The sequence below is a fragment of the Channa argus genome, chromosome 12 (genome assembly GCF_033026475.1).
Source record: "Channa argus isolate prfri chromosome 12, Channa argus male v1.0, whole genome shotgun sequence".
In the NCBI taxonomy this organism is placed as follows: domain Eukaryota; kingdom Metazoa; phylum Chordata; class Actinopteri; order Anabantiformes; family Channidae; genus Channa; species Channa argus.
The window spans coordinates 5,225,001-5,238,893 of NC_090208.1; the positions used below are offsets into that span (position 1 = coordinate 5,225,001).

General features: G+C 40.2%; 3 protein-coding genes across 8 annotated transcripts in view; 2 read left to right on the forward strand and 1 right to left on the reverse strand.

Moving 5' to 3' along the window:
- The window catches only part of LOC137137830 (high affinity immunoglobulin epsilon receptor subunit alpha-like), a 6,332-nt gene extending 814 nt beyond the window's left edge, over positions 1 to 5,518 (reverse strand). The window contains exons 1-7 of one of the 5 annotated variants that reach the window (XM_067524558.1): positions 5,391 to 5,518; positions 5,095 to 5,254; positions 4,230 to 4,265; positions 3,022 to 3,285; positions 2,700 to 2,942; positions 2,426 to 2,602; positions 2,060 to 2,164 (exon numbers count right to left, since the gene is read on the reverse strand). In XM_067524558.1, the coding sequence (XP_067380659.1) occupies positions 2,060 to 2,164; positions 2,426 to 2,602; positions 2,700 to 2,942; positions 3,022 to 3,285; positions 4,230 to 4,265; positions 5,095 to 5,125 (856 nt within the window). In that variant the 5' untranslated portion in view covers positions 5,126 to 5,254; positions 5,391 to 5,518. Of the gene's footprint in view, positions 1 to 2,059; positions 2,165 to 2,425; positions 2,603 to 2,699; positions 2,943 to 3,021; positions 3,286 to 3,638; positions 3,689 to 4,229; positions 4,266 to 5,094; positions 5,255 to 5,390 lie in introns of those variants that run through there. The other 4 variants (XM_067524560.1, XM_067524559.1, XR_010915786.1 and 1 more) reach the window with 4 other exon arrangements.
- LOC137137839 (butyrophilin subfamily 1 member A1-like) overlaps positions 1 to 13,893 on the forward strand; it is a 54,620-nt gene that overhangs the window by 18,053 nt on the left and 22,674 nt on the right. The gene's annotated exons all lie outside the window — the stretch shown is intronic.
- Positions 10,220 to 13,234, forward strand: LOC137137834 (high affinity immunoglobulin epsilon receptor subunit alpha-like). Its single transcript, XM_067524575.1, has 7 exons — positions 10,220 to 10,291; positions 10,607 to 10,642; positions 10,870 to 11,133; positions 11,213 to 11,458; positions 11,532 to 11,699; positions 11,797 to 12,909; positions 12,989 to 13,234. Exons 1-6 carry the CDS (start codon positions 10,237 to 10,239, stop codon positions 11,904 to 11,906), a joined length of 879 nt encoding a protein of 292 aa, XP_067380676.1. The 5' UTR covers positions 10,220 to 10,236; the 3' UTR covers positions 11,907 to 12,909; positions 12,989 to 13,234.

A 13,893-nucleotide genomic window follows, 5' to 3' on the forward strand; every position in this document is an offset into this window, starting at 1 on the left:
CTGGAGAACCCTCATTCTCTAAGAGTTGGTTATCTGTGTTTATCTCAGTTCCAAGATTCCTCATAATCTGTCTCATCTCAAAAATGTCTTTGTTATTTACAATGACAAGAAAAAGCATTTGACCCCTTTGGAATTACCTGGTTTACTCACATTAATTGGTCATTAATAGCAAAATCTACTGTCTAACCAAATTCCTACTGTAGGTATTTATAATGCTGGACTGTATCACTAACATCCCTCATTTAGATGGAACTGGAAACATCAGAGATTCATGCACTTGTGAAATGAACACATTTGTCTTTATAGAATTCAGAACAGGCAGGTTTGCAGGTCACGTAAGCAGCTTGTAATCTGGGAAAAGCCTGTAGCAGAGACTTTAAATTAGATTTAATTCCAATTTATTTATATAGCACCAATTCACAACAAAGTCATCTCAAGGCACTTTACAAAATAAAGTCAAGACTATAAAGATGTATAGAGAAAGGGAGGAAGAAAGACAACTACGGGAGACAGAAGACAAAAACTTAATGTCATACAGTGGTGTCAATTGTGGGGTGAGAGGAGAGAGGGACAAGAGGAAGAAAGGAGCTGTGAGAATCTTTCTGGAGCATCACTTCCTTTCTAACTTTCGTGTTTCCTGTTTTAAGTTGTGTGTTTGTGAACTGTACCATGGAGATCAGCTCTTCTGGTTTACTGCCTTCTTTTTCAGAGGGGCAACACTATCGACTATTGTACATAGTGAAGCTGCAGAATTATCAACAAGTTAATCTACTTGTGCAGGAGTAACATTAAGGAAACTGCTTTCCATTGTATTAACATATGGTGAAGCAAGTGATGAAAGAATCATTTCTTTAAATTTGTTCACAGCATTTTCACTTAAGCATCTGCTATAGTGGAATTTTTCCCTAACTGCTGTATAGTCAGTTATTGTAAATTCAAATGTCATTTGAAAATATTCAATCAGAACAGAATAATGAGGAAATACTGGTAAATTATCAGTTTCAATGCTGTGTGTAAGAACAAGGTCTAAGGTTTGACTAAAACCGTGAGTGGGTTTATTTACATTTTGAATCTAATAATGAATTAAACACAGTTACTGTCAGCATCTACATGAATAAATCGAGGCTGCAAAAACCTTACATGTGTTACAGATCTTATTGTTGCTAAAGGAGGCAGAGGAGGGTTAGCAGTTGCTAACAGCTAGCTGCTAAGCTAGTGGAGCCAGGATAAGTAAAATGTGGAATTAGTTAACGTTAGCTAGTCATGTTTTAGAAGAGCAGGAGCTTGTGTAACACAAGCGTATCTCACGCCTCAGGTAGTAACTGTTGTGTAGAGAAATCAATTATTTCAGTAAAATAGATTGATCAACAAACTGTCCTGCAACAGAAACAGGAAGTGACACAAGGCGCTTGCTGCAGGAGGAAGGTGTGGCTGCAGAAAATGCAAACAAATACAGAAAAAAAAATATGTGATGTGTCATCAGCATAAAAATAAACCTGTGCTGAATTTGACTTTTTCTTTTCCTTTCAGCTGTTCCCTTTCAGGAGTCACCACAGCGAATCACGTGCCTCCATCTAACCCTGTCCTCTGCATCCTCTTCTCTCACACCAACTAACTTCATGTCCTCTCTCTCTACATCCATAAATCTCCTCTTTGTTCTTCCTCTAGACCTCCTGCCTGGCAGCTCCAACCTCAGCATCCTTCTACCGATATATTCACAGTTTCTCCTCTGAACATGTCCAAACCACCTCAATGATAAGTGATATTAATTGTACCTGCACATAAAAAACAGTGGCCCTAATATCAATACTTGAGGAAACAGGGACTTGATGGAGAGTTATCAAGCTTAGATTTCACCAAGTTGAATAATGAATCCACTTGTCACCATTTAAGTTCAGTGAGTCTGGCTTCAAAGGAAGCTTGATAGAAAGGCAGGAGGACCCTCACAATGTGGCATCTGCACCACCATCCCCAACAGGTTACACTGTGGGATGTTATTTTCACATTTTCTACTGCAAAACAGGTTCACACACAAAATACAATCAACCGAAAACATTACCTCTGCTTCGTCTCACTGGCTGTTGTTGACGTTCATGATGTAATATTTGGACGCCCATGTATGTGACATCATGTGTGATATCTTCCTCAGTGTTTACTTCATCAGCTGCAGTGAAACAAAATGAACAAAGTTATCAATTTACTCTACTCTGTAAGAATATTAGTGAATTTTTATGTCATGGAAACAGAGGAAATTTGTTATTTAAGTCTTTAATTATAAATCTGTAAATATGATGATTAAAAAGTAAGATAACAGAAAATGTAACATGACCATCATCATGTGGAACTGTAGAACATGGGTGTAGATACATTTTAAACAGAATTCCTACATTCTACATAAACTGTCATAAATCTCTCTGTGTCTCACCTTTAAGTTTCCTCTGAATATGTGGTCGCACAAGTAGAAGCAGTAACACCAGTAGAACTGGAGCACAAATCAATGGAATAGACAATAACACAGGCTGAAGATGAGAGGACGGAGCTGAGGAAGTAGAAGTGGAGGAGGAGTAGGTGGATGTAGGTGGAGGTGTGGTGGAGGGTTTTTCTACAAATGAAGCAAAGATTTTTTTATTTAATAAGTTACATTATGAACCATCACTCTTCAATACAGAAAACTCCATTGAAGACTCTGAAATCCTGACCTGTGACGTAGATCCAGCTGGGTGGAGACTCTCCATGACTGCTGATGTGACACTTGTAGAGGCCTTCATCAGACTTGGTAACATGGTGGATGGTCATGTGACCTGTAGGCTCAGTCCTGATGAGGGAGCCATCTTTATAGAAATCAGCTGGGAGCTTGGAGGAGTTCTTCATTGCACAGCGCAGAGAGACATCATGTCCCTCCATCACAGGGAGGACAGGACTCTGCAGGATCACTGCTCCACCTCAACACAGAGACAAACTACAGCATTTCATCCATTTCCACACAGCTTCATCAACACTAACTCCACAGTCTGATCTTACCAGTGACAGTGATGGTGATGCTGTTACTGGTTGATCCGTCTCTTGACTCACACCAGTAAACTCCACTGTCCAGTGAGCTAATGTATTTGATGAAACAGGAAGAACCATTAGATTTTCCCCAGTTAGCTCCACACTCAGTCCTGTTGTCTCTGGTTGTGTTCCTCCACAGCAGCACAGCATTAGAGCTGTCGTCCTCCTCACAGCTCAGAGACACAGACTGTCCTTCAAACAGCTGAGAGAAGCTGGGACTCACAGTAAGACGAGCTGTGGGAAATTCAGTGTTTACAGTATTGAAGGAAAATATAATATTATAATCATGAATATTACAAAATAACACCCACTGAACCAACAACAACCACAACAACAATGAACTTGGGGAAGAAAAAACTGCTTTAAAGGACCTTCACTGATTTTGAACTTGCTTCTTATGGTTCTAGTTTGACTAGTACATGTACATAAATGCAGTTAAACCTACCATTGAATTCCCTATATCTAAATATCTCTACTTCTGGCTGAAAAATGCCTCCAGATGACATCACTTGGAGGAATTATGGAGGAGATTGTGTCATCTTTTTACTCTTTTACTCTTGCTTATAATCACGGTCAATCTGCTTTTTTGAACTCCTAATGATGAAAAACTCCTCTGTCATCTGGAGGAGTTTTTCAGCTAGAAGCAGATAAATATTTTAATATAGGGAAGTCAGAGGGAAGTTTAAAAGCATTAATGTAAATGTATTGTTCAATGCCCTAAACTAAAGCCATACAGAGCCAGTTGAACATTGGTGAAGTCGCCCTTTAATGCTGCATTCAGTGAGTAAGATATTGAAATGGTTCATCAAATGTTTTCTTTTATTTCAATGGAAAGTAGATGAAAATGCATCACAAACAGACACATTTGCAAATGACAGGAATCCATCTCTGGTCTGAACCCGGCTCACAACAATAGTGTTTAACATCAGATTGATTGGTTACATATGTTTGTTCCAATCTGACGTGAGCTCTTGTCTCTCCAGTGACCCCACCTCTGTTGTTTATCTCATCTGTGCTCAGTTTTAGCAGCTGTGAAGAGCCGACGCTGAATGATGACGATTGACAATATGCACAAAGAAGTGAGACTTAAAAACAAAGCCCATGAATTCTAGTTCCCACAGTGATGGTGGAGTCAGACATTTAACATCTATAGATTATTAGATGAGAAGTTCACCAACCTTGGTTTGTTGTGTCACACAGCAGAGGCAGCACAACTACAGAGAAGGTGGAGTGGAATGTTACTTTGACATATGACAACACAGTTCTACTTTAGAGAAATAGGAAACTCGTTCTGAAGAATAAATCAACAAGGATCACAGTCCAACTAACAAGCAGTTGGTTTGAGACCATCAGAGACCTGCACCATGAAGTGAAATATCAGATCCAAACCTGTCAACAGTCAAAATCTTTCATACAGGATCCTGACGAAGACCAAACAAACCAAGAATGTGGTAAATACTAAGCAGCGGTTGGTGCTGCACCTCACACCCGGAAGGTCACCGGTTTGAATGCAGCCTGTCTGTGTGGAGTTTGCATGTTCTCTCTGTGCTTACATTAGTTTCCTCCCACAGTCTAAAGACACACGTTAGGTTAATTTGAGACTCTAAAGTGTTGGTGTGAATGTGAGTGTCAATGGTTGTCTGTCTATGTCTCTCTGTGTTTGCAGAGAGACATAGACAGACAACTTTTTTATTATAACAGTAATCCACACAATGTTAAATTGACAGTGTCATATGACAGGACCAGCTACTACAGGAAGACAAATGATTCTGCTGCCGTGTCAGCTGGACCTAACATGCTTTACTTCATGTATTTTTGTTGTGTATATCACTAATTTATGTTTTATGGTTTGAAATGTTTTACAGTAATAAACATTTTCTGAAAGATGCTAAACTGCAAATGTTTTATCCCGTTTCTTTAATTTTTTATATGAAGACCTTTCAATCATATTTCAACTTGTAACTCACCACCACTCTTCTACAACTCAGCAGACTATAGCAGACTAGAAATGAAATGATTTAAATTGTACAAACTTGTACTTACGGAGCAGAGTTTGAAGAGATGTTTGGTCCATTGTACGACTTGGTGGCTGAGCTGAACACGTTTGATCACAGTTAGTCACACTTCCTTCCTCTGTCTAGGTGAAGGTGTTGTTTTCTCTCCAACACTTGTCACAAAATACGTCTTTAAGTTTATGATACTACTGTGAAAAGAAAATATTAAAATGAAAATAGTTCATTCTTGGATTGGGGCTTTTATTTATCTGGACTGATCAGATTTTAGTAAGACTCCTTTTATTTGCTGTCAACACTTTGTGTTTTTGTGATGTAAATTTTCACCTTGTTTAAACATTGTTTTCATTCAGTCACTTTGTCCACTTTGCTATTGCTGTCAGCGACTTTTTGCCCAATTCAACATGTTGAATCTGCTTCTGTCAGCGTCAGACTGACTGCTGTGTTTAGAGACTGTGAGGACACTAATGATTCATTCTGTTACTGTCACAGCGGATGGACAGGGCAGCAGTAGTGGAGACATCATGTTATTTGGAAATGCAGCTAAAAGCATGACAGAGGCCTCTTGCACTGATGAGCATGTGGTGGATGCAGCTGTGTGGGCTCAAAGGGAGTCACATGATTTGTAGGAAGGTTGTGCATTTGTGTGGTCAGCTCTAGTTGTGATAAACACTTTCACAGATGCCACTGAAAGCTCTGTGCAGCTCAGTGTCCTACACAGTTATTGAAAGCAGAGACAACTGAGACACTTAGTGCAACAGATATTTTTCTGATGTCTATCATTTGTCATGTTTCAGCCAGCTTGGTTAAGGAGTAACTAAACCAGTAATGAATATTATACCACTGTCTTATTATTACTTATGACTAAATGTATTCAAATATCAAAAGGAAAAAGTCAAAGAATAATCTGGGAATATTTGGGGTTTTACATAAAAAATGATTCATCAATGAGTTTACTTCATTGATGAATCAAAAAATAATTTGAGTATATTTCAGTATAGATATTTAGTTTTTTTAGCCTCTTGCCCAGTGACTTTTGGGAAATTATTTATTATGTACATTTTTGTTTTTTAATCATACACACTTCTTTCATATCATATTTGATATCGCTCATTAGGAGCAGCTTTTAGATGTTTCCTGCTTCTAAGTTGTTAACAATTTTGTACATAATTTATAGTATTTAGATTTTCATTAAATCCTGAAATTTAAAACATTAACCTCATGAACAATGTATTAGTTGGCGCTAGATAATCTGCCCTATTAACTATTCTAATTGTTCCCTTTTGTAAACTAAAAATGGATTCTGAGTTCCCAGACCTCCAGACAATATTTAGTTTATTGCTTGAACAATACAATGTTGGGGCAGCTGTAGCTCAGTTGGTAAAGGCAGTCGTCCATGTACCACAGAGTCAGTGGTTCGATCCCTGCTCCTTGGGCAAGACACTGAATCCCAAGTTGCTCCCGGTGGGTCAGGTGAGCACCTTTCATGGCAGCCAAGGCCATCTGTGTGTGTGTGTGTGAATGGGAATCAACATTGTAAAGCGCTTTGGATAAAAGCGCTATATAAGTGACTATTTACCAATACAGTGTATTAGACTGAATCAGATCTAACAAATCCTTTTGACTTGATATGAATTACATAAGATTTCCGACTCATTTTATAATCAATAATCACTGGCAAAAATGTAATTTCAAGTCTTCAAAATCATTTACTCCAATGTCCACTATGTGAATTTATTTTAAGGTCTCCGAAAATTACATACTTGGTTTTATCTAGATTTTGGGATTATTTAATCCTATTAAACCTTTTTTTAACATCTTAAACATTTTAAGATTAAACGTCTTTTCTTCAGTGCCACTGTCTCTAAGCCGAACAACATCTCTGGTCTCACCACCGTCTTGAACACCTTTCCTTTCATTCTCGCTGATACTCTTTTATCACACAACACACCTGACACTTTTCTCCACCCGTTCCAACCTGCCTGCACTCGTCTCTTCACCTCTTTTCCACACTCTCCCTTGCTCTGAACCGTTGACCTTAAGTACTTGTTAGAGTGGTGCAGGACATGTATGAGAGCTGTAAGACAGTGGTGAGGTGCTGTAGGTGTGACAGAGGAGTTCAAGGTGGAGGTGGGTCTGCATCAAGGATCAGCTCTGAGCCCCTTCTTGTTTGCTCTGGTGATGGACAGGATGACAGATGAGGTTAGACAAGAATCTCCATGGACTATTATGTTTGCAGAGGACATTGTTATTTGTAGTGAGAGCAGGGAGCAGGTGGAGGAAAATCTAGAGAGGTGGAGGTCTGCTCTGGAAAACAGAGGAATGAAGCTTAGCCGCAGTAAGACAGAATACATGTGTGTGTGAATGAGAGGGACCCAGGGGGAACAGTGAGGTTACATGGAGCAGAGGTGAAGAAGGTGCAGGACTTTAAGTACTTAAGATGTTGAGGTTCTCTTTGAGAGTGACGAGGATGGACAGGATCAGGAATGAGGACATCAGAGGGACAGATCATGTTAGATGTGTTGGAGATAAAGTCAGAGAGGCCAGATTGAGGTGGTTTGGACATGTTCAGAGGAGAAACTGTGAATATATCGGTAGAAGGATGCTGAGGTTGGAGCTGCCAGGCAGGAGGTCTAGAGGAAGACCAAAGAGGAGATTTATGGATGTAGTGAGGGAGGACATGAAGTTAGTTGGTGTGAGTGAAGAGGATGCAGAGGATAGAGTTAGATGGAGGCAGATGATTCGCTGTGGCGACTCCTGAAAGGGAACAGCCCAAAGGAATATCAGCATTAAATGCTGAAACAAAAATGAGGGTTATTGGCATAATATTATATGATTTCGCTGTGCTTGGGAAGCTAATGATAAAGTTATCTGTAAAACTAACTGTACATGAATTACCCAGCTATTTAACTTTACAGAGTCCACACGGTGACAACTAGTAACGTTAGTTAAAGTAACGGTACAGTTACGTTACAGATTTTAACTCTTAGAATAACGTCACCTTTAGCTGAACTGTTCCATCACGTCTCAACAAAATAAGCCTGTTTTAAATAATAACCAGTTTTTAATGGTTAATGTTAAGTTTCTTTCGACATGATTCAATGGCACCGACCATTATTTCGGCATTAAGCTAAAGTCAACCTCGTAAAAAACGAGTTTTGTCAAACTAATCTGACAAATCAAAAACGATATGATATACGATATCATAGTAATGTCCCTGGATTATGTACATGCCGTTTTCCTAATAATTGCCTGTTGCAAACACAGTTTTTAAGAGGAGAAAAATATAATAATAATATAATATTATTGTAGAAGTACACAAACTTTAGGAATTAATAAAATCTAAGGGTCAAAGGTCACTGAAGCTAGAAATGAAACCATTGTATGTGTTTACAGGTGGTTCACTCATAATGATACATCAGCTTTTAATAGTTATAATAATATTAATATAAACTTTGTATAAAAACCAGCAGGTGGTTTTAATGTTGTGGCTGACTGGTGAATGTGTTCATGTTCAATTCCACTAAATGACACAACTGTGCCATCTGCTGTTGTGAAAGTGCGTCTGCACTGAGTAGTAATACTGAGGGATTGTGGGTAGGAAGGTCGTCCTCACAGGACGTTTGTCCCATGATCCTTTGTTATGAAGGCAGATGCTGAGTAAACATGACATAAACAACATGACATGTTAGTTTATCATCATTTCATCACATGCTGCTGAGAATGAGTCTATAATGGAGCCTAATGTTTCTCCACAGAGAGACGGGGGGTCCTACATGATAATGTCAACTCCTGCAGGGAAATGACACCTGAAAAGAACCAAAACTCAAGCTCAGACTGTGTCACATGTGAGACACCAACAGTAACTGGATTCAGAGCTGAGCTGCTTCCTGATGTTTGGGCTTGTGACTAATGTAAGTGAAGCAAAGGTTCAGTTTTCAGAGACACACACACTGAGTGAGCAGTGACATGAAGCAGCATCTGCTACTCAGCTTCAACCAGTAATAGACAATAAAGCATCTTCAACTCTTCAGCTCTGTCCTTCTGTCAGTCTGCTGATGTGACACAGCCCAAAGATTCCTGAAGTCCATAAAAACATGCAACCGTCCAAGACAGAAGCACACGACGCTCAATGTGCAGCTCTGTACATATCATCAGAGAATCACCAGAGGATACACGTCTCAGTGATGATCACACAGTCTCATCGAGGAGGAAAAATAATGCATTTGAGCTTTGGAACTGACACAACAGAACTAACAGAAACAGGAATAAACTGCAATCTCATCTCTGTAAAAAGCCCAAAAGACTGATGAAGGAGAGGAGGACAAAACATGTCCTCAGTCCATCAAATATGAATGTGTGAATCAGCAAGGAACAGCTCTGTCCCAGTTCTCATAAGCAGCAACACCAAGAACACACCAGAGAGTAAAGTTACTGCATACAGTCTTTAAATAAAACCATGGAGGCAGGAACTGAGTAAAAAGTACAAATGTTTGCTCTTAGATGTAGTGGAGTAAAAGTCAAAGTAGCCATAGTTAAATCTACTTAAATCTACTTCTACAAAAACGTGAAAATTGTATTAAAGTACAAAGTACTTTCCACCCCTGCATCAATTAATCAGATCTAATATGGATGTTGTGAGACATTCTCAGGACAATAATCACTGTAGCTGTGATGACTAGAAAGCTGGAGTTTGATGTTCGTGTTTGATTTAAAAATGCTGCAGAGTGTTACTGACCTCTGCAGGACACTTACTGTAATTACTGTCTTACAACATGTGCTTATTCATCTAACATGCATCATAGTCAGACCCAGGTCTACAGTGGTGCTGGGGTGGGCAGTGCAACCCCCCAATAGATTTCATGCTCCTACAATCATAGCAACAGCCACAGGTGCACAGGCAAAGACATAGAAACTGCCACAATTAAATCATTTATAACTTCTTGTCCTCTCAGTTTTCGTCTTGTCTCTAAAATCATCATATCCAATCTAAAAAACAAGGTTTCTCATAAGCCGTGGGACACAAAGACTTAAAAAGTACAAATGTGCAAACAAATAAATCCATAAGAACAAACATTCATTATCTCTGTGCAACCTGCAGCAGAAGAAACAGCACAGCTGCTGCACCAAACTCCACAGGAAACTGTGGTTTTAATGATCTGACTGTTTTGAAATGAGCTCACATCACAGTGGCACAAAGGGAGAAACATGTCTTCAATGTCTGATCTGTAAGTACAACCTGTTCTCTTTAAAGCTTTAGTGTGGGACGATTTAAAAATATGTCTTAGTAACGATAAGACATTTAAGGTGGAATTACTCCAAAGAGTGTGGACAATACTTACAAGGGACTTGGTTTTCAGAATGATGTGCAGCATCTGTTAGTGAATCATTTGTTAGCTGAACATCAGCAACACATTCATGTAGAGAAAAGCACAATGAAGTCAGGTTAAAGCAGAAAGACACTTTTACTGTGGACTCCACTCTGGGTCTTTTCTCTTTTCATGTCTGACACAAGTAAAACCTTAAATATCATTTCTATGTAGTTGTGATGTCACTGCTGAGCTGCTCAACAAACCAAGGTTAGTAAATGTTTTCTATCACAGTCTGAAACTAGTAATTGTGTCTGAGAGACAAGTGAGTGTGGAGGACACATCTGGACATCAGACTGATGGTGAGACAAAGGCACGATGCCTGAAATGTCTCAGTGGCTTCAGTTTCTACACAAAGCTTTTCAACATTTGGCTTCAGCCTTTTGGGGATTTTCCAGAGGCCGTTTAATGTTTTTAAACGTCTCATTTCCCCACAGCTCGTCTGTCTGTGAGTCCCAGCAGCTCCCAGCTGTTTAAAGGACAGTCTGTGTCTCTGAGCTGTGAGGAGGACGACAGCTCTGCTAGATGGACACTGAGGAGGAACACAAGCAGAGAAAAGATGACTCAGTGTGGAGTTGACTGGGGAAGATTAGCGGGTTCTTCCTGTAACATCAGTGTAACAGCTTCATTGGACAGTGGAGTTTACTGGTGTGAGTCCAGAGACGGATCAACCAGTAACAGCATCACCATCACTGTCACTGGTAAGATCAGACTGTGGAGTTAGTGTTGATGAAGCTGTGTGGAAATGGATGAAATGCTGTAGTTTGTCTCTGTGTTGAGGTGGAGCAGTGATCCTGCAGAGTCCTGTCCTCCCTGTGATGGAGGGACATGATGTCTCTCTGCACTGTCAAACAAAGAGGCCTCCCTCCAAGCTCCCAGCTGATTTCTATAAAGATGGCTCCCTCATCAGGACTGAGCCTACAGGTCACATGACCATCCACCATGTTACCAAGTCTGATGAAGGCCTCTACAAGTGTAACATCAGCAGTCATGGAGAGTCTCCACCCAGCTGGATCTACGTCACAGGTCAGGAGCTTCACTTTGATTTCAACACTTATTTCATCCACATGTTCACCTGAACAGGTGATTCTCTCTACAGAAAAACCTACAACACCACCTCCATCTACCACACCCCTTAAATCAACACCGTCCCCTGCTGCTACCTCCCTCCATCTCTGGTTCATTCTGCTCCTCCACCTGGTGGTGTTCTGTCCATACTTCATCTCCACTGTCCTCATGGTGTCTTTATATGGACACAGACTCACAGGTAACACTCAATACTCACAGTTGTCTCTAACAGAACTTTTCATGTTTTAACTGTTGATACATTAACTGCTTCTCTTTCTTTTCTCCACTGACTGTAGGAAATCACCTGCCCGTCTCCATGGTGACAACCTCGCCCACCCCAACTCAGGGATTGGCTGATGACTATGATGATCTCATCACTGGAGTCACCACGCAGCATCACTTCTGAATTGATGACTCGTTCCTTGTTCCTCACTCACATCTCAAGTTGTTCAGTCCTGCACGTTGAAGGACGTCTCAAAGCCTCTTATTTTGGTCTCAGGGTGGACGAGTGATGATTGATGAGAACTTCACTGATGTCTTGTACTGGATCAACACACGTCTTTGTTGGAAACCTGTGGGTGATTGGATGCTGCAGCTGATCAGATTATCTGAAACTGCAGCAAAGCACAGAAGCACAGTTTGATACTGAAAAACACAAAGACATAAAACAGAAGTTATGTTAGAGCCAAGTTTGGATTTATTATTTTCTGATCCACCATCTGTGTTAACTGTAGATGTCAGTGACACATTTGTTTATTTAAGATCTGAACAACATCATTGAGCTGAGGACAGTCTGATGTGTCTCAGTTGTTACCATCACACATGTTAACTATTTGAGCCAGTGATGCCTTTCTGCAAATCAATATTTATAATCTGACTTCTTGCATAATTTACAGAATTATTAACATATATTATAAACAGAATGATGCACATTACATGAAAATCATCGGTTTAGTGTATAAAAACATTGTTGTAACTGAGTCCAGTAAAATACAAAATGCAGATTTTTATTTAATGTAAAACAGTGACTGATGTTATCAAATCAAAAAGATTAAAGTGCTGCAACTACCAAATGGAGAATCCTCTATATTTTCTGTGAAGTGCATTTCTTTCTTATAGAAATGTTATAATCTTTTATTTTTCCAAAGTAAAGACATTTGTCTTGAGGTCACTGAAGTGGAGCTTTAGTCAAAGTTCAGACTTTGGTTTTAGGCTTTAGGACGACAGCTCTGCTAAGTGGACACTGAGGAGAAACACAAGCAGAGACACCAGGAGTGAGTGTGACAACTGGGGAAGACAAGCTGGATCTTCTTGTAACATCAGCCACATTGTCCCATAAGACAGTTGAGTTTACTGGTGTGAGTCCAGACAGGGATCAACCAGTAACAGCATCACCATCACTGTCACTGGTAAGATCAGACTGTGGAGTTAGTGTTGATGAAGCTGTGTGGAAATGGATGAAATGCTGTAGTTTGTCTCTGTGTTGAGGTGGAGCAGTGATCCTGCAGAGTCCTGTCCTCCCTGTGATGGAGGGACATGATGTCTCTCTGCACTGTCAAACAAAGAGGCCTCCCTCCAAGCTCCCAGCTGATTTCTATAAAGATGGCTCCCTCATCAGGACTGAGCCTACAGGTCACATGACCATCCACCATGTTACCAAGTCTGATGAAGGCCTCTACAAGTGTCACATCAGCAGTCATGGAGAGTCTCCACCCAGCTGGATCTACGTCACAGGTCAGGAGCTTCACTTTGATTTCAACACTTCTTTCATCCACATGTTCACCTGAACAGTTCGATTCTTTCCGCAGAAAAACCTGCAAACACATCTCCAACCACAACCAATGGACCTGGAGAGTCTTCTCCCAGCTGGATCTACGTCACAGGTCAGGAGTCTTCAGCTATAACCTTCAGCAGGTTTCTGGACTGGATCTGTGATTATTCATGTGATATCGAGTCACAGTTGTGATGCTGGCTCATGTTGCCCTGGTGATCAGCTCTGATTGTCTCCTGCCTTTTTCTTTCTCTCCTGGCTCTGAATCAGCCTAACGCACTTCACTTGTTGCCTTCCCCTTATAAACCCTATTCAGCTGTTGTCTTTTGTCTGATTGTCTTCCTTTTTTCCTGTTTTCTCAGTTTCTTTGACCAAAGAGTTCTGTGTGGTGAATAATCTGTCTAGTTACCTGCTCTGGCTGTGCTTTTGAGGATTTTGTGTTTCTGCCTCCTGAGTGTTTTATTTTTGTCCTAAGACTTTGTGGAGATTCCTGCTCGTTGGACGCCCACTGTTCACAAATCAGTAAGTGACTTTTGTGTTGCTGAATACTGGCAAGAACTCTGTGGATCATTTTTAGAAGTGGAGTTTGCGCAAGACTGAAGATTAACAGTTGTGGTTTTGT